At 42.8% G+C, this 23831-nt stretch overlaps 1 protein-coding gene across 3 annotated transcripts in view; it reads right to left on the bottom strand.

Moving 5' to 3' along the window:
• Positions 1 to 23831, bottom strand: part of CRIM1 (cysteine rich transmembrane BMP regulator 1) — a 208316-nt gene that overhangs the window by 71114 nt on the left and 113371 nt on the right. For all 3 annotated transcript variants that reach the window (XM_082851850.1, XM_082851851.1, XM_082851852.1), the window contains exons 5-7: positions 15597 to 15718; positions 5252 to 5434; positions 2602 to 2799 (exon numbers count right to left, since the gene is read on the bottom strand). In XM_082851850.1, the coding sequence (XP_082707976.1) occupies positions 2602 to 2799; positions 5252 to 5434; positions 15597 to 15718 (503 nt within the window). The remainder of the gene's footprint in view (positions 1 to 2601; positions 2800 to 5251; positions 5435 to 15596; positions 15719 to 23831) is intronic.

Here is a 23831-nt window from a genome sequence, read left to right as displayed (position 1 = left end):
CATGCCAAAAGAATCTTTTGTCTTCTGAACACATCTTAAAATGAGGGTGTCACTGGAGAGTAAACACAGTTTTACGTGAAACTTATTACTTAACTGACTTTAAAACAAAAACAAGAAACAGAAGATAAATTAGTTCTCTGAGAACTAAACAATGGAACCTTCTGCAAGGCTGAGACCAGCAGAGCCTAACAGCTTGGAATGAAGATGCCAAGTCTGGTGAAGTGAAGGAGACAACCTGGATGTGAGGCTTGAGAAGCAAATCGAGGATGAGTCTCAAAGGCATCCTTCCCCCGAGGTCCTCAAATTCAGGGGCGAGGGCAGGTGGGAGATCACATCAGAAACACCCGGAGTAGCTGTCAAACTGCAAATGATCTCCTCCCCTGTCATCACACTCCTGTGTGTCCCAACACAGGGCCAAAAGCCAGAGATGAAGAGAGATAGAAGGGAACTAGAAATAGGGGCAGGTGGAAACTGAGATGGCCTCTGGGAGCAGAGGAAGCAGACAAAAATGTAGTTGAATCTGACAGACTTCAGTTGATCCCAGCTCAGCCACATACTGGCAACTGACCTTGGGAAAAATTATCTAAATCTCTCTAAACCCTAATTTCTTCATCTTTAAAATGGTATAATAAGGCCTTTGGCAGAGGGTTAATGTGAGGATTAAATGAAATCAGGTACAAATAAAAAGCACTTACCCCACAGCACCTGAATGCAGACATTCTGTTTTTCCTGGCTTAATTTAAAACAGCCTGAATAGTTTCTTTGAAGTTTACTAGGAGTTATCCCTTATTTAGCTTTGTGTCCGATGTGGTATCTGGATTACGGAAGGTTCTTAATAAATTTTTTGGAATTAATGGCTGACCCAAACTGTCACTCTTTTCTCAAACAGTGGAAGATTACAACGTGACCCAGCTGTTTCAGAGACCAAACTCTAAGTGATCAAACTAACATCTACTTCCTACCCAAACATCTATATGACATAAGAATAAATCAGTTTCTCATACATATAATATATATTTTTGTCTATTCACCAACTGCTTCCCTTCTCCACTCACCACAATGGATATGCTAATGACGGCCAAAGATGAGGGCAAAGGGTTTGCCTTTCTTACTTTTAGAAAAAAGGCCCTACTTTTTTTTAACAAGTTTTTCAAAGTCTTATTTTCAATCTAGACTCAAGACTCATGAAGTTAAAGAGTTACTGTTTACTGGATTTTATATATGTTTTTAATTTTTCTTACATTATCATGCACATACATATACTTAAATATTTCAAACCAATAACAGATTGCCCCTAGTTCCTAGGGATAGATATTCCCATCTTCATCAGCTTCAGAGGGCATCTTTCCTTGTAAAGCTGACCGTACATCATCAAACATTATTGCACACTCCTTTTTCCAGCACTGAAACGCTGCCTTCAGGGGACAGGAGGAGTATATGTGCGAGGTGGGTGGGTGATTTCCACAAAATTGGTCATCTGGAAGCTATAAAGTTTTGGAGTGTGGCAGCTGCATTCTGAGTAGAGTAATGGTGAGGGAATTGGTGATGTCAATAGAACCAGAATCCTCCAGCTTAAATTTTTATATGATTTTTAAGGTCTTTAATAATTCTAACCCCTCAGAAGTTAATGAAGCCAGTCAGGCAAACTCTGAAGTCTGAGTTGATTAAAATTTCGGTAGAAGCAAAAAGACTTCTTGACAGAGGACTCAGTCTACTTGACTGAATTTCTGAAAAGACCCGTCAGTTCCTTAATAGCTGTTTTAAAAAATTCTAGAAGGATCCATCTTCCACAAGGACTAATTTTTGACCCACTTTAGTTCATTTCACTATGCAAATATGCTTCTTAATGACGGACACTCTCTATTGGAACTGTCAGTATAGATACTCAATCTCTTGTCTGTACTAACAGACATGGACCAAGGATTAAGGCTGACTTGAGTAAGTGTGCAAAGAATCTTCCCAGGATGGGGGAAATGGCCTGGAATAGCGGTTGGGATGGAAAGACTAGTCCAGGATATCTCAGGCTCTCTCCATTAAACAGGAAGAGAGGTAGTGAATGCAGGTAACCAAGACATAAGAAAAAGCCCAAAAGGAACTGCAAAGCCACAGCCATCGTGATATTAGAAGCAGAATGGACGCTCAGGGTGAGGACTCCAGGCAGTGAAAACCACCTTTGATGGCTCCAGGTTTTTCATCTAGTTGCCAGGATTCTTGGGCTTATGTAAGCATTACAAGTTGAACAAGCTATGCTTTGAGTCATGGGTCTTATTTCCAATTTCATTTCATTTCATCGTGTTGACCTTTGGATGTTAATCAGGCTTGCGGTGAACTGATTTAAAATGTATATATTCCTTGACTGTAAAGTATTCAGAGAAGCATTATCTGCAGTGGCAAAATAAAGCCCACACTATTCTCACTGTAAATGTGTAACATTTCCCCCAAATGATTAGTTTGGGCTGTATAATAAATTCATCTGCAACTGGTAACAGCATGAAGCAGACATTATGCCTGAGGAAACAGAAAACAAGCAAGCACATACTGGTAGAAGCTTATCCAACACGAGATATTCGCCAGGGGCTCGTTAGAATCTACAAGGGTTACCTTCACACACAGGGCAACACTCCCCAGGCACTTTGACGGGGTTCATGCAGCTCTGTCCGCAGGCCGTCGCAACACAGTGGGGTTCTCCGTTGATGCACTGGCAGAACGTGCAGTCGTCCTCCCGCCACCGGTCCCCATGGGCACGGATCTGACCATTGGCATAGCAGCCAGCGGGATTATTGAAAGGATACACGGGATCTAAATTAAAACGTGAGTTCAGAGTAAGACTGAGGGCATTCTACATCTTATCTCTGCCTGCACCTAGAGACATTTTTTCCCCAGGTTCTCGTCATCAGCAGTTCTTTTCCAGCTGTGCTCAGCAGAAGCTCAGGGCCACAGGAGGTGTCTCTAGGGGGGACATGCAAAAGCAGCTGTCATGCTGAATTTCTGTCCACCCATCCTGACACGGCACACAGGGCAGGGGATCTGAGGCATAAAAACCAATGTGCAGGTGTTATCATTTCATAAAGGTGCAAAACTTTGTGGATGGAGCTGTGGGTTGGTTGTGAGAAAAAAATGCTGATCCATTTTAGGCTCTGACGATGCCTTCTGAGTTGCCAACTTAAATGTTCATTATACCTCCATTTTACCTCCTGTAAAGTGGAAAGAATAATGCCCCATCTAACTTATAGGGAGCCTGTTATTTCTAAGACTAACTGAAGTCTATCTCACGGTGCCTGGAGGCACAGTGAGGTGTATACAGTTCCCTGCTGTGGCCTTATTCAGGACAGGACTGACACAGCTTCTCTAAACCATTCATGGCACTGCTTGTGCCCTGGAGGGAAAGCTGTGGACCTACTCCATTTTTCTCCCCCAAGCTGAGCAGTCAGGCAGCAGCTGAGGCTGGGGAACGTAGGTAGCCAAGGATAGTGTAAAAAAGTTTTCTGAGGTTGCTGACAAGCACATAAATAAAAAATCCCCAAATATCCTTATAAATGAAAGCAACTAGATAAATCACTCAATGTTCTTTTTCAGAAACATAAAATCTGGCCTCAAGAAGCAAGCGCTGCTGTGCTGGAAGCAAAGTCCAGGCAGTTCCGAGTTTGGTCCTCTTTATTCCAAAGAGGTAGTAGGGCATTACAAGAGAGTGAGAGGGCCAAAACTGAAAAGCACGCAGCCACAGCTTCAGAAGGGCAGTCTGCCAGACATGCAAGCAGCCAAGAGACCTGAGTTAGATAAGACTTTATAAAATTTCTTTATAAAAAATATTACACTGCATACTTCATTTCTACTTTGAGCCTGGATCTGAATTCCAGGAAGTGAGACATAACCGGATCTATGCCCAGACAACTCATTATGATTATTACACAGAGGTCCATATCTATGTTTTTACATGACCAACTGCTACATAGTTTCAGAGACTATTTACACACCGGGGGTAGTAGCTAGGGAACAAATCAATTGGGAAGGTTAAAAGTTTGATGTGACTTTCTTAAAATCCCTGATGACACCTAAGAAGGGAACCACCTTTCTCCCCTGTTAGCAAAAATAATTTCTAACAGGGAAGGTGGCCTCCCTGTCATGAACCACTGTTCAATGTTAGGAATGTAGTTCGCACACTCTAAGCAATTTCGTATCTTCAGTATTATGTGGCAAACAGAGCTCAAATATTGAAAAGAAATGGATTTAGAAAACAGAAAAAGTTATGGAACATGGCATGAAATTCTGTCCTCCCGTTTCACGTGTGGAGGTAAGGGCAGGGTGAGTGTCAGACATGAGACGGATGTGCCTGACTCCAGACTGAAGGTCTGTGGTCCGGGCAGGACAAGAAAGCTCACGTGATCCTCTTTTCTGGGGAAACAGTGTAGTGCAGTTAGGCCAGAGACACAGTCAGGCACTCACTGTTCCTGGCTTCACTGGAAACTCAGACAAGTGACTACTTTTCTGATTATCCTGATCCTTAAAATGTGTGGATTGTAGTATATGATATTCAGAGTTATCATTCTGAAATGTTTATTATTTCTGCATAGGAGAGACAGGAGGGTCGAGCCTGTTGGAGGAACATGGACCTATTATTTCTTGGAGGGAAATGGGGAATAAAGAGAAAGCAGGCCCTGGGGATCCTTCTGCGCAGGGCTACAGTGGACACTGTCTGAGCCCTGCCTTGGTGTCACCACCATGCCACACCATGACCCTACTCTCACTACCACACATTTTCAAAGGACGGGGAGCCCTGCTCTCACCTGGACTGGCATGGGTATCGGAAAGGAAGCAGGGTTGGTTCCTCTCTGAGCTGACTGGCTAAGGTGGTCAGTGACTAGGGCGGCCCTGTCCTAGCTGAGCAATCTGAGGGGAGCAGGGTGGGTGGAATTCTGATGTCAGGATGGAGAGAAAGTCCCAGGACTTGCCAAGGAACTGCTGGAACCACAGAGGAGGAACAGAAAGCACCTCCGGGAAACCTCACGTCCATCTGTGGAAACAGGTGACCGCTGTCTACACCCAGGGTGTAACTTCCCTCAGGGAAGTATTGACAGTTTCACACAGTCTACCTAGCATTATCGAAGTCCTAAAAGGTAGACCATGGTGACAAAAAACGGGAACTTCTTCAATCTTCCTCTATTTTGGAGTGAGACTGAAGTAGGTCAACTGTGATATTAAGTCCCTAAACCATGTCTCTTCTTCTTATTCTCTGATTGGCACCTGTCCTTACCTTCACACACAGGGCAGCACTCCCCTTCGGGCACATAGTATCTCTCGCAGTTCAGCTCACCACACTGGGCGGTGAAGCAGATGGAAACACCCCCTTGGCATCGACAGAACCGACAGTTGTCCATTCGAAACATATCCCCATCGCTATACTCCACATTGTTGAATACACAGGCTGGCTTTGTTTCTAAAGGAGTTAAAACAAACATGGCAGATTCAAAGTCATTTCTCTGGTGCCCTTTCATATTTTTCAAACAGCCTCTAGAAAATACTGTCTGACAGCAGGTTAAAATTTGATGGAAATTTACTACACTCAGTATAATTTTTTACAACAGAAGCAACAAAGCAATGCAAAGTAAAGTAGAATAAAATAAATAAAACACATCACTATTCTCATTATACCAAGGAATCGAAATTCCTCTTAGTAAAATCTATACTGGCGTCCCCTTATCCCAAATAAAAGTAACCATGTGACCATGAAACACATTTCTGATTTGTGCTTTAAAAAGATTTTTTGTTAAACAAAACGTTTGTTTTGTTAAATCATTCTCTACCCTCAAGTAAATGATCCTGCCTCCACATGAGGTTTTGTTCTGCCTCAAAAAATTTATTTAGGCCTTTTAAGAGGTTATGTTCTTCTGTTTCTCCAGTGTTTTCTCCTAAATTCTTTTTTCTATCCTGTTTAACAATCTGTAATTATAATAGTGCTTGGCCTTTAAAAAAAACACTTTCTACATGCATTACCTCACTTAATCCCAATAACAAAGGTCTGATGTAGAAATACTTATCCTGAGTGCAGAAGTGAGGAAATCCTGGGTAATTTGCTCAAAGTCACACATTTAGCAAATGATAGAAGCAAAAACAGTAGCTCTTCAACTAAAACCTTGTACTCCTTCCATTGTGTTTCAAGGCTATGTTCTGCTAAGGACTCAAAGCCCTGCACTTAACAGTTCTCATAATGACACCAATGATTTTAAATTGTTTCTCTGCCCTAAAACACTCTCACTAAATCCATTTCTTAACTCTAATTTTGGTTGACTTAAAAGAACTCCCACCAGACAAAGATATCATAAGAAAAAGAAAACTATCTCTTATAAACACAGAGATAAAAAAAATCCTCAAAAAAAAAAAATACTAGCTGACTGAATCCAGCAACATATAAAAAAGATTATATACCAAGTGGGATTTATTCCAAGAATGCAAGGTTGGTTTAACATCCAAAAATCAATTAATGTAATACAACATGTCTATAGAATAAAGGAAAAAACCACAGGATCATCTCAGTTGACATAGAAAAGATATTTGACAGAATTCAACACCCTTTCATGATAAAAACGTTCAACAACTTAGGAGTGGAAGTTGTTAAACAGCAGCTTGATAAGTGGCATCTATGAAAAACCCACAGCTAGCATCATACTTAATAGTGAAAGGGTGAATGCTTTTCCCTTTAAATCAGGAACAAGACAACGATGTTCACTCTCACCACTTCGATTCAACTTTGTACTGGAGGCTCCAGCCAGGGCACTTAGGCAACAAAAAGACATAAAAAGCACACGGGCTTCCCTGGTGAGGCAGTGGTTAAGAATCCGTCTGCCAATGCAGGGGACATGGGTTCGATCCCTGGTCCGGGAAGCGCCCATATGCCGCGGAGCAACTAAGCCTGTGCGTCACAACTACTGAGCCTGTGCTCTAGAGCCCGCGAGCTGCAACTACTGAAGCCCATGCACCTAGAGCCCGTGCTCTGCAACAAGAGAAGCCACCGCAATGAGAAGCCCGCGCACCACAACGAAGAGTAGCCCCTGGGCTTCCCTGGTGGCGCAGTGGTTGAGTCCGCCTGCCGATGCAGGGGACACGGGTTCGTGCCCCGGTCCAGGAAGATCCCACATGCCGCGGAGCGGCTAGGCCCGTGAGCCATGGCCGCTGAGCCTGCGCGTCCGGAGCCTGTGCTCCGCAACGGGAGAGGCCGCAACAGTGAGAGGCCCGCGCACCACAAAAAAAAAAAAAAAAAAAAAAAAAAAAAGAGTAGCCCCTGCTCGCTGCAACTAGGGAAAGCCTGCGCGCAGCAACAAAGACCCAACACACCCCAAAATAAATAAATTTTTAAAAAAAATCACGCATATGAGAAAGTAAGTAGGAAAACTCTCTCTACTTGCAGATGACATGATCTTGAATTTTAAAAGATTCTAAAAAATCTACTAAAAAACCAGTGAACAAAAAGTTCGGCAAGATTTCAGGGTACAACTGCAACTCAAATAAATTGTATATCTACACACTAGCAAAGAACAATCTGAAAATGAAGTTTAAAAAAATTCCATTCACAGTAGCATTAAAAAGAATAAAATATTTAGCAATAAATTTAATAAATGAAGCACAAAACTTGTACTTTAAAAACTAAAAAGCATTGTTCAAAGAAAGTAAAGAAGGCCTAAATAAATGAAAATATATTCCATGTTCATGGACTGAAAGATAATATTGTTAAGGTGAAAATATTCCCCAAATTGATCTATATTTTCATTGCAATCTCTATCAAAATCCTACTTGGTTCTTTTGTAAAAACTGACAAGCCAATCCTAAAACTCATATGGAAATGTGAGGAACCCAGAACTGCCAAAACAACCTTGAAAAGAAGAACAAAGCTAGAGGACTCACACTTTCTGATTTCAAGACATACTACAATGCCACAGTAATCAAGACACTGTAGTACTGACATCAGGATAAATATACAGTTCAGTGGAATTGATTAAGAGTTCAGAAACAAACTCTCATATTTAGTGATTTTTAACAGGGTGCCAGGATAATTCACTGAGGAAAAGAATAGTCTTTTCAACAAATGGTGCTGGAGCAACTGGATATCCACATGCAAAAGAATAAGAATGGACCACTATCATACCATATACAAAAAATAACTCAAAATGAATTACAGAACTGTGATCTAAACGTAATAGCTACAACTATAGAGCTCTTAGAAGATAACAGGAGTAAATCTTTGAGACTTTGTAATTAGGCAATGGTTTCTTAGATATGACACCAAAAGCATAAGCAACAGAAGAAAAAATAGTTAAGCTGGAGTTCATCTACTTTTGTGCCTCAAAGAACACCATAAAGAAAGATAACCCAAAGATTAAAAAATATTTGTAAATATCTGATAGAGGACTTGTATCAGAATATATAAAGAACAACAAATAAAAACAACCCAATTGAAAAATAGCAAATATTTGAATAGAAATTTCTCCAAATAAGATACAGAAATGACCAAGAAGCAGATGAAAAGATGCTTAACATCATTATTTATTAAGGGAATACAAATCAAAGCCACAATGAGACATCACTTCATATCCTAGGATGGCTAAAATGAAAAACATATAGATAATAACAAATGCTGACGAGGATGTGGAGAAACTGAAACTCTCATACATCGCTGGTGAGGATGTAATGAAACACAGAGTTACCAGAGGATCCAGCAATTCTACTCTTAGGTATAACCTTATCCAAGAGGAATGAAAACATCTATTCACATAAAAACTTGTACACAAATGTTTATAGCAGTGCTATTCATAATAGCCAAAAAAAAAGGAAACAACCTAAACGTCTATCAACTGATGTATGAATAGACAAAATGTAGTATATCCATGTAATGAAATATTTCTTGGCCATAAAAAAGGAATGAAATTTTGATATATACTAAAACATAAATGAACCTGGGGAACATTGCTAAGACAAAGAAGCCAGTCAAAAAATACCACATATTGGATATGATTCTATTTATATGAAATGTCCATAATAGGTACATGTACGGAGACAGAAAGTAGAGTAGTGGCTGCCTAGTACTGGAGGGTTTGGGGGAAATGGGGAGTGACTGTTAATGAGTTTGGGAATTTGGGGGGGACTGATGTAAGTGTTCTAAAATTGGTTGTGAGGATCAAACAATTCTGTGAATACATTAAAAACAGTGAATTGTGCCACTTCACTTGGTGAAGTGCATGGTATGCGTCTCAATAAAGCTGGTAAAATAAAAGTACTTCCAAGCTAAAGAAAGTTCCCCTGAGCTAATGCACCCTGTTTAGTAAGATGGGAAAAACCAGATCACGAGACACACAACTCTCACGGGCTCCTCTGTCCTAACGTCATTTCTCCATGTCACCTTGGATATTCGAAATATTTGAGACTTTCACTGCATTTTAATTTGAGTATATTTACATTTGTTTTGTACCTGGACAAACAAGTACTTTCTCATTTGATTTTATAACAATCCTGTCAAGAAGACAGAACAAATATTAACAGCCACTTCTTCAATGAGGAAAATGAAATTTTTAGGCAAATTGACTTTTGCCTAAAGTCACATAACTAGTGTGAGATGAGCTGTGTGTATATATTTACACAGGCAGTAAATGTGCATGTCTGAACCTCTTCCGTAGTGTTGGCTGGATATACTGTTTCTTTTTTCAGAAAACTCATGTCAGAAAGAATCATCTTATTACAGCTCAGAATTTATTATACTTTTAGCTAACATACTAAACTGAGCTGGGATTGGAAGAAACTGGGCAGCTGGACCACAAGTTCTAAAGTGTAGAAAATGGAGTGCTTTTTATCAATCAAATTTGCATGCTGTGGAAGGAGGCAAAATACTGCATTCTAACAAAATGCTGAGCTTCCATTCAAACTGAAGAAAAAGAAGTATTTTAGAAACCAATTAATATTAATTATCAATACTTATTTGCCTTAATCAACCACAGCTACCATCTGGGTGAAGCCACAAATCTTGGTGTGAGATTTGAAGGGGTGAGAAGGGAAGGCTGTGGTTATGACTAAAGCGGCTCCAGATGAGCTCGCTTTTACCATGGGTTGTGCAGAAACGTGAGCGGGAGGGGATGGGATTGACAAGAGTTACATTTCACTAGCTAAGGCACAGAGAGCAAGGGAATGGAATTTAGAGAGATGGAGAGTCCCAGAAAACACAGCCTTGAAAACACAATCGATTCTTTAGGATTAAAAAAAAAAAAATCACACGACATAATGAAATCCCTATTTGATGCCAAGACAAATTTACAGAAGCTCTTCAGAAAGATGCATGATAAAAATGGCTGGCAGTGGTCTTTGAGGAGCAATGACCAATTACTTCTTCACCTGCTGGGGATACATGTGAATCTTAGAACCCTATGGAGTTTATCACTACCTCTATAACAGGACATTTTCCATGGACAGAGAAAAGAATAATATTACAAATAAAATAATTTACTGTGTAACTTGTACCTATCAATGCATAAAACTGCATATGCATTGAGATGCACAAAAGTGTCTTTTTAGGTATTTTTGCACGTTTTTTGTGTCTGCCCAATTAAATTTTATGTTTCTCAGTTCTGGAATATTCTCTTCCCTCTTTAACATATTCCAGAACTCCTGAAAAAGAATCTTATAGACTGTTAATAACTTCTACTGCCTGCCAAATTACACTGATTGGCAGACAGTGATAGGTATATAATTTTAGCAAAGGAAAAGACTAAAATGTAGAACTTCACATCAAATGTGAAAATGGAGAAAAAATCCAAATAGGTATACTTCTGTTGCTTTTTCTCTTTAATATCTCAGTAGAAAATGGCTAATGTCTTGCCTCTGGTCTCCTTTCACTGGGGGTAAGCTATATAGGAAGCAAGTGGGCAGACTTAAGAAGTCAAAAGAGAGACAACTGTATGACAGATGAGAAATGTCTGAAAATTTCTCCATAAATCAGAGACAAACTGATGTAATCACAAAGACAGGGTACATGAGCTTCCAGATAGCTATAGGAGGAAAACACCTTTTCTATGGGGGGGAAGCAGGGTGTGTGTGCTAGAGAATACCAGGCAGATACTACTTCAGGATAAGGGAAGGGGAACAATACTTACAAAATAGGACTGCAAAAGACTGTATCACTGTTAAGCAAAATTAGCTTGACAAGACCCCAGGAACACAATAGATGCTCAATAAATGCATACTGAGTGGAATATTTCTTTCAAAGTGCCATATTCTCTCCATCACTGTAGAAGTAGACCTTATGTCCCTAGAAATATTACTGAGTATTATTGCTAAACAGACAATGGGTTATCATTAGAAGTTTTTGTACTAATTTTCTTAACAAACTGCAGGTCTCAGTTTTCCAGGCCCAAATTTTACATGAGGAGCAAGCTGACTTTGGGTATGGCTCTCCTGTGACTGATGGATTTGACATGTTAGTGTGTCTGATGCTGGAAGAGTCAGTTAGTGGCTACAACACTCAAACCATGATGTTCTAGTTTGGATTTCTGTGCAAGTACATTGGACAGCTGAGCATATCTAAGCAACCAAATGACTGTTTCCATATTCTGTATGTGGATGACTTCCCTATTCAAACCCAAATGCCTCTAGAAATGAGTGAGCTGGGCCAGTGTAAGGCAATAAGGTGTACTGTAACCAAATGGAGAACACATGTCGATCTAAAAGTGGAGGCCAGGGCTTCCCTGGTGGCACAGTGGTTGAGAGTCCGCCTGCTGATGCAGGGGACACAGGTTCGTGCCCCGGTCCGGGAGGATCCCACATGCCGCAGAGCGGCTGGGCCAGTGCGCCATGGCCGCTGAGCCTGTGCGTCTGAGGCCTGTGCTCCGCAACGGGAGAGGCCACAGCAGTGAGAGGCCCATGTACTGCAAAAAAATAAAAAAATAAAAGTAGAGGCCATCACTCAGCTCCAGCTGACTAATGACAAAAGTTTTGCTTATGGGCAGGAGCAGACACAGAACTGTTTCTTGAAGAAGATCTGGGATTATTCAACACTGCTGTGGAGGTCATACTTCTAGGGGATGATACTGATGTCTTCTAGTTTACACAAAAGGAGCTCAATCATACCACCTGTTCCTTTGGTTTCTAAACAACAGGGTTCTCATTCAACCAATACCTCACAGGTCCTCCTTTCAGTCCTCAGTCACAGACCATAACAAGCCGATGGGCAACTCTCCCCTCCTCCCCCCAAATAAAACCAAACCCAACAGAAAAGAGAACGAATATTTATGGAGAATGTTCTTTCCATCTATTCATCTAGGCTAATGTTTTCAAAACTCAAGAGTTCTTGAATTCTCTGTGAATATTTTTTAACCTTCTGTGTTCACGATAACGCTTATCTTAAAAAAGTAACGTAAGCATACGGATCACCTGGATGGGAGCTTAGGAGCCGAGCGCTGGCAGGCAATCTCTGTTTCTGCACATGGGGCTAGTTAACATGCAACCCACTGTCTCCTGAACTGGGGTTCCCAGATCCATTCCGACATGTTCCTACATGTTTGGGGGTTTCTCAAAATCAATAAATAGTCCTCTAAGCACCCAGGTTCCAGCCGGGTGTCAAACTCACCTCTGAAAACTGCTTTCGCTGAGGTGTATTTTAACGTTTTGCTTTTGCTTTTTATTGAGAAGAGCAGCCAGAGGAAATCTGTTTCCACATTTAAGGGATTAAAGCAACTAAGGACAGGATCTACTGTGTCATCCAGCGCTCTCTTTTCAAGCTTCCATATGAGCAGAGGGTTGCCCTGTTCAGCAGGCTTCTTGTCTCTAAAAATAAGAACTGCAGATCTGATTCTATCTCCTTTTTCACTTTGATGGCCAGGACGCTGGGGGCCTAACTTGACATTTAACTCCAACAATTAAACAGACAGATGCTATGGCCTGCATACCTGTAGGCACTCTCTTTTTGCTTTTCATTTTCAACTTTTACATACAACTCTACGGTTCTGATTCTCTTTTCTCATTAATATTCTACCACTGTGTTATTGTATCTGTTCTCAGTGTAAAGTTGCCTCAAATCCTTTGTGCATAAGCAAGGCTTTATATATATTTTAAAGCTATATATATATATATGGCTTATTGAAATATGTATATATAAAATAGACCTCTGCTCATCTGGGCAATGATAATGAATTTTTGATATGTAATATCCTCTAATGGTGACCTTATGACAACAGTAAGATTTTCCCAGGGCACCAGTTGCCAGATAAACAAACAAACACATACACTTACATACGAATATATGTATGTGTGGAGGGGAGGTGTGCGTATGTGTGTATGTATATGACCAAAAAAAGTGAAATACAGGCTTTGAGACGGAATTCCATACACGCTATTCTGTGGGATTTTGAATCTTCAGAGGACTGCAGTTTCTAGTCTCATCTACAATTGAATGACTAATATAGAAATAGACACACTGTAGCAGGACACGAAATAAAGCAAAGATCACCCAACCAATTTATGGTGGCAAGAAAGAGGCAAACACCAGAAATCCTGTGACTGCTTTGTCATCTCAACATTTTCTCACAGCTGAAGGCAAGTCCTGTTCCTGAAGTGACTTCTATAAATGGGCTCTATAAATGGGGGCAAGGGCACTGAGGGGGCGGGGGGCAGTTATCAGCTGTCCAAACCGTATCACACTGGGGAGAGATGTAAAGTTAATGTCCTGATGAGAAAGTCACGACACTTGGGTTTCTATAATCAAGAAGCAAGGAAAGAAGAAAGGCACTCCTCTAGAGCTGAAATTTCCTGGGGACAAGAGACCTAAGATTAAAGTGTAGGGCAGTAAAGATGGCGAATTCCCACAAAGTAAGCCCTCTATGGGCTGATAATTAACAGCCACTCTAGAGGGAACTAAGATGGTATGAATCAGATCACTTGCTCACTCACCCACCCAACTACCCATCAGAACCTGGGTGCACTCTGAGAGGCAGGCAATGTGCTAATAACACAGACACAAGGATAGATTCTCTGTTCTCTGGCAGTTCAGATTCTAGCATGAGAGACAGACATGCAGAGGGATGAATACTGGAAGGAAGCACAACTGAGATGCTGGGAGCCCAGGACAAGGACCAACTATTTCTGTCTCAATGGTACAAGTTAAATATTCACAAAATGTCACCTACAATCAACTAACTTCAGCAATACCAGAGACTTGGCCATTTGCTGGTGGTTAACAGACATTACTACCGGCTGGATAATAACACGGGTGGGGAGAAGCACTGAGAAGAGATTTATGCACGTGGAACTTTTAACGCACCTCTCCCTGCATGCTCGTATTTATAAAGGTCTTTAAGTCAGGAGCCTCCCCTCACCTTCTCCATCCCCCTGCCATGTCCAGAACAGCATCTTTGGATATGTGGGCACACAAAATTATAAAGACTATTTGCTCTTGAGGCACAATTTCAAGTGCTTCACATATAAAACCTCATTTAATTTACTGTTATTCACTCCATTTGACAGATGTGGCAACTGAGGCCCAGGGAGACCAAGGGATGCCCAAAGTTACACAGCTACTAAGTGGAGGAACTAGTTTTCAAACTGAAGTCTTTTAATTGTAGTCTATGTTCTTTTTTAACCACAAAGCCATACTACAAGTGTTTCTTCAAAGCAAAGCAAAGCAAAACAAAACAAAATATGCAGCCACTGGACTAAAAACTACAGGACTCGGTGAAACAGGTCTGGACTTTAATATAACCTTTTCTTGTGGGGGAGGGGCAGCTTGGGAGGAGGGCAGAAAAGCTTCTGAACCCCGACTTCCTGTAGGCGGCAAATATGGACGCTTCTATATGCGTAATTTTGTTGTATTTGTCCAAATCCAAAATCATTTTCCTTGTGTGTCTAGGTGTTGACTAAATAATGTCCTCTAAAATTACTGACATTTCACTTGCTTGAGTTTATTCTTTGTTTTTCTTCTGAAAATTCTGATGGAGGGACATGTTTTAGGCTCTCCTCCCTTCTAGCATCTAAATTCAATAAACGCCAGGTCATCACACACCAAGGGAGAAAGGTGGATTCTATCTGAAGTAATCTTATGACTGAAGGATCGTTTTTCTGGTCCACAAGGTTCCAGCTCCAACTAGGCCAATACTACTGACCAAGTAATGGCCAGAGGTGTTTCCTCTAAGTAGGAAAATGCTAAACTAAAGGAACAGTGTCTTTTCTCTTTCAAATTGTGGACACTCCGATGTGGTGTTAGTTACAAAGATTACCTCTGACAATAATGCAATGAGATCTTGAATGATACGAGGGATACGACCACATTTTCCATGATCCTTTTCTTGCAATCCTAAAATTTCTGAACTACTGAAACACAGCAGAATATGATGGCTACGTGCAGTCTGTGATTACACTTCCAAAATGCTCTTTCTAATGGATGGAATGATGATTCCTTTCCTAACTTTCTCTACTGCCTAGTGGGATCTTAAACAAATATTCTTTCTGAGTTTCATCAAGTCCCTGAGTATATTCTCTGCCTTTTATAAGACAGAAACAGCTAGATTGAACCCTCCCTCCTCCTCCTGCACAAATGTACACTCTCTGAGAACAAGAGAAACCCCACGTACCATTAACACATTCAAAGACATCACAGCACTTTCCAGGTGTCCCATCTCCACGAGAGACTATGCGGGGAGTGGATCCCACCTCACACACGGGGAAACCACATAAGCCAGAGAGACACTCGCATCTGAAACCAAAGAAAAGGGAAGGAAAACCCCATGAATAAACAACAACATAGAAGTCGGGAGACCACAAACAAAGTGGCTTTGGAAAACTATTCACCCCTCTCTGTGACACTGTTCTGTTTATCTGGTGTCGCTGGGGAATGGGGAGCGGGTCCTAACATAATTGGCATTCCAAATAACTAAGGCTCATCTCCTTAGTATACGCCCAGATATTTAACGTTAACCATTTTGACAGAAATATTCCTAAAATGCATTACTTCATTTCTTACTTAACCAGACTGGTATTGAGCATAACAAACATCTTCTTGATGACTCAGGGCCATCTTTACATGCATACATTATCCTGTTACTCCAGACATCAGTGATGCTTGCACGGTCTGACACAGAATGATGCTCCTGCGTTAAATGATTCTGTGTTGCTACTTGGTTGCTGTTGACCTTTAGGTGTTTTTCAGCAAATTTTCTGCCTTTTCTTTCAACTAACAGGTTATTAGTTTGGCTTCTTTTTTTTTTTTTTAATCTTTGTGATTGTGTCTAGTAGCATCCTCCTCTGGAGCTACATTAATTAATTTATAATTGTGTATAATAAAAGAAATAGATTCTGATTGAAGACCGAGGAGCTTTATAAATAAAGGGCATAAGCTTTAGCAAATGGGAGTTTGTGACAGCTATCTGGAAGCTGAAAGTCTTAATGTTTTGGATCTTCTAAGCTGCATGTGTGCATTTCTCTGAATGCAAACTACCTCTGCTGGCTCTCACCCTTAACTTCAACTCCGCTGCAAAACTTGCCTGACCACAGGAAAATAAGAGGCAGGTAAATATAAGAGGAGAAAAAGATATTGTCAACTGCCTGATGTTGATGTGTCGTAATGAAATAAGAGGCAGGAAATGAGAAGCTCAGGGCAGGAGGGTGTCAGGATGTAACTGTAATACAAGGAAGGAGCAGCTAGACTCTGCCCTGGGACTCCCCTGGCAATGGAAGCGTGGGTCAGAGGGTAGAGAGGATGACTAAGGGAGTTCCCAGGTTGGCAGGAGTGAAAGGAAGACATCCTAAAAAGAGACATCCTTGCCGGAAGTATGTGGGTATTTATGTACCAGAGAGGCCAAGATCAGGGGAGGGTAACATTCCCAGCAAGGAAGAACCATTAGCACATTAATTCTGTTTTTTCCCTCTTCTTATTTGATTGTTTTGTTCTATTTTTCTTTGGATCTTTCATAAATTAAAATATGACTGTTGTCCACAAGTACTTCCATAATCAGGCCTAGAGGTTTAATGACATTTATAGTTAACTGTGGAACTAAAAAGGAAACGAATTAAGTTAAAATTTGCACCAAACTCCATTAAAGCCACTGGAAAGGTGTGAATATCCCCTCTCAGGCTTCTTCCATGTGAGGAGATGGTTATATACAGATTATATTGGAGAAGAGGGTGTTAGGTAATTAAAGTTTTGCTGCAATGGTATTTCTGACTATGGTTTAAAATAAATGTTTGGCTGTTTTGTGTGAGCAAAGCCGGGAGCTCTTGATTCATAATCTCTATTCCTACACGACAATCACCTTCTACAGCTGAGTAAATGTGAACTGAGCTTTTAGTCCCTGGTAAGGTTATCCCACAGTCTCTCATTTTTATGTGCCTAGGCACTGCAGTTTTAAGCAGATGATCATATCCCTGTGACGTTACAGTAACAATATTTATTGCACTTGACACTCTGTACAACTTAAACTCCTCAGAGTTTACAGATTAATGGGGGTAGAGTACTGAGAGGCCCCACCCTGATCCCAATATCTGGATGTCATTACAATGAAAGCATCCTACAAGAATAGCTGACTAACCTTTTTCCACATCTTTGGGAATTCCCCTTCTCTCCCACTGACGTGTTCGAGGAAATTACTTTAGGTTAAACACCAGGGAGCATACGATCAACCAATAAATACCTCCTCTGATGCCTTTCAACCCTTCAGAGACCTTTCCTCAACACTTGCGTGCCAGGCTTTCTGCTGGGCCGACAGAAGTCACACCAACCTGAAAACCATGATTAAGTTTGCCCTTTTTCCCGCTTTTGACATTTGATCTATTTCCCAACATTGAAACATCTCTCTTGTTTTCTCAGAGACCCATACAGGTTGTCTCCAGCATGTTGCAGAAGATCTAAAACTGCACAACTGCCTAGTGACCCACTTAGGAAAGGAAAACCCTTTAGGTTGAATTTTTATTTCTAAACCCAGAATGACTGCACACTAAAGACCCAAGGATTCAGATGCCCTGGTTCTGGCCGGCAGGCTTGCTCCCAGCTCCTTTCCCTTCTCTACCAGCCCCTTGGAAAGCCCTCCCTACTTACTGCCACCTTTTGATTCTTCACAGCTTCCCCGAACCTGAGACTAGCAGAGGTTCAAGACCATTAGCACCTTAATAAAGAAGGAACTTATGAAGGAATCAGAAAAGGTTAAAATCTGGGCTGTCATCAGATACCTATCGAGCAAGTATCTATTAGCTTGAGACTTCACGAAACTGCTTTCTTTGTAGATCAAAAATAGTCAAATAGCAATTTCACAGAGTTCAACGTAAGACAGCTCACGTGAGTTATTTTTCGACAGATAGTCTACACACACTCTCAGGTTACAAACGGGGGCCTCGTCAGGACCCTTATTTGCCAAGGAAATTTATTATGTCTATACATAATAAAATCAAACAAGGTTTCCTATCCTGTGTTTTCCACTAGAAGAGCCTAGAGGGCACTCCCCTAGAGTCTTCTTGTAGTGAGTCACTGAATTACAGAACAACTGAAGCACTCAGACAGAATCTTGCCCTCATCACCTTTTCTCTTCATTCTTATTATTTTTTTGGTCCCTCCTCCCAATCTCCCTCTTACCCTTTACCCCAATGCCTGGATAAAAAACAAGCAATGGAATGGAGAAAACATGTGGATTGGTAGCTAAGGAAACAGACTAACTTATGAGTAAATCGATGTCCACACTTACCCCTCACTTCTAAAACCTTCCCTCCTCCAACTTCTAGGTTCCGACCTGGTCTCCTCTCACCAAAGTCTCCCCTTCTCCCAGTTCATGCCACGCCCATCCTATGGCTCAGTTCTTGTACTTCTGTAGTCAAAAACCTTCAGTTACTCTTCATTTAACTGATCAACTTCTCAGCCTAGCATTCAACACTCTCAAGTCCACAGATCTTTATTCGAATTCAATCTCGCAGTATTTCTCTTCATTCTCCTGATGCTACAGTCACCTTCTATTCTCCAAACAAGCCCTCCCGTTGCTGTCTTTCCACTGCTCACCCTACTCTCTCCTGAACATTCCTTATCTAGCCCTCATCTCCAGCTGTCTGTCTAGATACCATCTGCCTTTCCAGGCCAACCTCAGATAATAGCTCCTCTCTGAAACCCCAAATACCATACTTCTCTTAGGACATCTGAAGCAGAAGTGCTAAGGGTTTTTAAAGAAAACAAATAAAATAACAATTTTACTGAGATACGATTCACATACTGTAAAATTCACCCTTTTAAAGTATACAATTCCATGGTCTTTATATTCACAGGGTTGTGCTACCATCACTGCTACCTAATTTGAGAACATTTTCATCATCTCATAAAGAAACCCTGTACTTCCCATGTATCCTCTCCCAGCCCCTGGCAACCACGGATCTCTATTCTTTCTCTATGGACCTACCTATTTTGGTCAGTTCACATAAACAGAATCATGGGCTAAGGGCTTTTCAACCTCCAACAAGAAGCAACTTGCATTTGCCATTTGCCTGAAAAATCAAGCCTTTAATGTTATCCTCAGTATTAAGATAATCATCAGTCAAGGTACCAAACTAATAAATGTCTGCATAATGTAATCACAGCTGCAGCCAGGTAGGCTGGTGAAGCTGTCTTTTTTTCTCTCTCCAGTAGGTAATGGATTCAGCTTAGTGGGCATGTGGGTGGCGGAGTACAAAGACGAACAGCACTCAGAAAAATCATCTAAGCCCCTAGAGGGCACTCCCCTCCTTAGGAGGCCCACGCTGGCTGGCTCTGCGGGCTCAAAGGCAGTGCACTCTCACGCATTCCCTTCCCGTCGTTTGTTTCCTGGTCTACACAGACAGTCCCAGAGTCCTAGTACAGCTTACAAGGTGCTCCCAAGTCTAGCTCTACTTCTCCTCTAGCTTCCACATTCTACTGGCCCCTCTACATGCTCCTGCACACGTGAGTAACAATGGCAATCTGCCATTCACTGAACCCCTACACCCACTCCCGTCACTCAGCGCCGCAGCGCAGCGTCCACTCCCGTCACTCAGCGCCTCAGCGCAGCGTCCACTCCGTCACTCAGCGTCCACTCTCGTCACTCAGTGCCGCAGTGCAGCGTCCACTCCCGTCACTCAGCGCCACAGTGCAGCGTCCACTCCCATCACTCAGTGCCACAGTGCAGCGTCCACTCCCGTCACTCAGTGTCCACTCCCGTCACTCAGTGCCACAGTGCAGCGTCCACTCCCGTCACTCAGTGCCACAGCGCAGCGTCCACTCCCGTCACTCAGCGCCACAGTGCAGCGTCCACTCCCGTCACTCAGTGCCACAGCGCAGCGTCCACTCCCGTCACTCAGCGCCACAGCGCAGCGTCCACTCCCGTCACTCAGCGTCCACTCCCGTCACTCAGTGCTGCAGCGCAGCATCCACTCCCGTCACTCAGCGTCCACTTCCATCACTCAGCGCCGCAGTGCAGCGTCCACTCCCATCACTCAGTGCCACAGTGCAGCGCCCACTCTCGTCACTCAGTACCGCAGCGCAGCGTCCACTCCCGTCACTCAGCGCCACAGTGCAGCGTCCACTCCCGTCACTCAGTGCCGCAGCGCAGCGTCCACTCCCGTCACTCAGCGCCACAGCGCAGCGTCCACTCCCGTCACTCAGCGTCCACTCCCGTCACTCAGTGCCACAGCTCAGCGCCCACTCTTCCTCAAATCCCTGCCTCTCTTTTGCCCCAGGTGAATTCCACACAGCCTTAAGGCCACCGCCCTACAAGGCTTTCTCTGACCAGAAAAGCAACCAGGATTAGTTTTCTCTCCTCTTGGAGTGGACCTGTTCCTCCTATGAAGTCAAAATCCTACTCTTTCTCCTGTGAATTCCCCTAGTGCAGGGGCATGTCTTATTTGTCTTGCAAATGAAAAAATGAATGACATAAAGACATGCAAACAATAATCTAGAATAAACTTTTTTTTTTCATGGCTAGTAAGTCAGAGGTTAGGCCATGCATTGTTTTTACAGTTTTTATGTTTATAAATTTTAAACTCAGGGCTAATTGGTGCAGTGCTTTTCAAAATCAGTCTGTGGAGGGAAAGACTACGGAGTTTGTTTAGAATGCGGATTCCAGGGTACCACAGTCATGGACTGTTTCTCAGAGTCTGGGGCAGGGCTCCAGAATCTGCCTGTACAATAAGCTCTCCAGGAGACTCCACTGGAGGGAATCTGGGACCCACTTTCTGAACAACTTGCTCCTAAAGGTGCAGTGTCTCAATCGTCACAGTTTAATTTGCACTTGCCGTTGGAAGAAGCTATGTACAACTAATTTTATCACTTTAATTAGTAGCACATTTTGATTAGTAGCACTTGCTCCTGCCTGAATACAGTTGCCTATGAGTGAGAGACACATAGAGTGAAGAAAACAGTAACTTTATTGACTATCCAATACCATCCATCATCCACCAGAAAATGGATGACTGCTAGCAAGCCACTTGAACTCTGGGATGCTCAGTTTTCTTGTCCATAATACAAGATGGTTGGACCTTAATGAGCTTTCTCCAAACTATAAAATCCTGTGATTCCATTACCGTCATTCCCATCACTGCCACAGTCTGATCCCGGCTCATCCCCTTCTGCGGCTTCTCCTCGCCTGCACCCTGTCCTTGGAGCACATCACCATCTCGCCCTTCCACACCCACCTCCTCCTTACCAAGCACCTCAACCTTCAGGCCCGGCTCAAGATAGGTCTTGTCTCTGACACTGCTTTGTTTTGTTTTGGTTTGGAGGGGAATGCAGGAAAAGAAACAATATACTCAACAAGTTGGAAGAATCAACAGTTTGTTTCACCAGAGTGACTAGAGAAACTGTAAAGGATGCTAAACGATAGGGAGTTAGAAGACGACACCGTGGGGAGAGGAATCCTCTTTGCCACTCCCACCACCACTCAGCAAAGCAGCAAACTGTCAGACTCCTCATCTTCCCCAAGCAGATCCTTATTCCCTGCGCCTTCCTGGAGGGAAAACAACTCAGTGAGGCCCCTGCAAACATATCTCCCAACCCTGCATTTATTCCACATCCAAACTCAGTGTTGAGCCCTTTGAAAGGGGAGAATCACTGTCTATAAATCAAAACCAACTCTATTCAGGTGGGAAGGAAGGCTCCCTTTACACAAGAATAAATGTGGAATTAAAAGGGCAAAGCACGTGTACTACTAGGATTCCACACAGGGTAACAATGAAACTGTCTGCAAAGGAAGTTACAATGACACATAAAACATATTCTTATCCTGTAAAAAGTATTTTCAACTTTAATTATATCTGATGTACTATCTTTCTACGGATTAAATTTCTTACCTCTTTCTAGGTATGTATAAGTTTAAAAAAGAAAAGAAGACTGCAAATAAAACATCCAAAAGGAAATGGGTTTCCCACCTGAGGGTCCAACTATCCTGCACTCCTCCCTACGGAAGTTTCTTAGGACCACCATGCTTCTCCTGCCTCATTGTAAGATTTACTGCTAAGTAACAAACCCTCCTTCACCCTTTCTCCTGCTCATTCCTCCTGTGATGCCTTACATTTCCACCACCCAGGGGGTTAGGCATGTGCCTTAGTTGCAGCAGCAAGCACACCACCCAGCTCTAAGGATCACACGTGCCTCCTTCCAGAAGCCTCCCCGCTCCTCTTTTCACCTGTAAAACCAGAAACCCCATGTTCTTCACCACTTTCCCTTCAGAGACAACAGCAAACTCACTCTGCATTTTTGGTTGCTGTTGTCATGTTTTGCTTTTTTCTGCGGGGAGCAACTGAAGGATATGCTCCAGTATAGGGACAGTATCAATTGAGGGCAAGCAGGTAAGATATTCCTCTTCATTTCTTACTACGCGGTACTGGCAATAATGATAAAGTCCACTGTAAGCCCCTAATGACACAGTCGTTTTAGCTGCCCTCTTCCCAGCTTTCTCAAGGAGCAGATGATTATGGCTGGATCCTCAAGGCTGGCCTGTGGCTCAAGAAACTTATCCTTAGGTGCTAATTTTGAGAGAAAAGTGGTATAAATTGTAAGAAAATAGAGGCAGTGGGCCCGCATGGTTCCTGGAAGATCCATAAATTATCTTGCAGAGTCAAGCCCCACAGTAAGCAGGTGAGGTCAGGAGAAAGCAAGGGCACTTCACATCGGTTACCGCCTCCACATGACTGCTTAAAGGAGAGGAGAGTTGGGGCAGTTCCCAAGAGACTCCCTCCTGCAAGGGAGCCAGAGGCACAGACACACGGCTGGGAAGCACCCCCAGGGCCCGTGCCCCTGTTGAATCGTGAGAGCTGGGATCTGGCAGGCATCCTGAACTGCACTCACTTCAGCCCAACAAGCTGATAACCACCACATCCCAGGACAGGCAGGCTCTCTGCCTTCACCTTCCTGGGCCCGGGGGAAAGACACTGGCGTGTGCTCCCATGGTGGGCAGGACGGCGGCAGAGGGGGACAGGAGAGGCGCATGGAGACCCAGGCGGGAAAAGCAGGAAGGAGGGGAAACTGGCACGTGGCACTCCGCGAAGGAGGAGGACTGGGTCTGGTGGGGACAGGACCTTGTATCAGAGAAACGTCAGGTGTTTCCATTTCCGGGCTGGATTCGCCGACCGTATTAGAAACGGATGCTTTGGAACGTGGAATCAGCTTGCTGGTGAACATGCAGTGGTCCCGTAACTACCTGCCGAGTGTGTGCGTGTGGCAGGCGCTCAGCTGGGTAGGGCTGGGGATACGCGGGGTCCTGACCCTCCATTTAGGAAGTCTGGTTTAGGGAGGTGTCAGATATACATAATCACAAACCAGAACACAATCGGATGGGGACTATTCTGTCTCCTCCCCGGAGCACGTGACGCACAAACACTAATGACAT

Source organism: Leucopleurus acutus (genome assembly GCF_964270905.1).
Source record: "Leucopleurus acutus genome assembly, chromosome: 12".
NCBI classification, from domain to species: Eukaryota; Metazoa; Chordata; class Mammalia; order Artiodactyla; family Delphinidae; genus Leucopleurus; species Leucopleurus acutus.
Note: the sequence above shows the minus strand (reverse complement) of the source record. Positions and strands in the feature narration are given on the sequence as shown.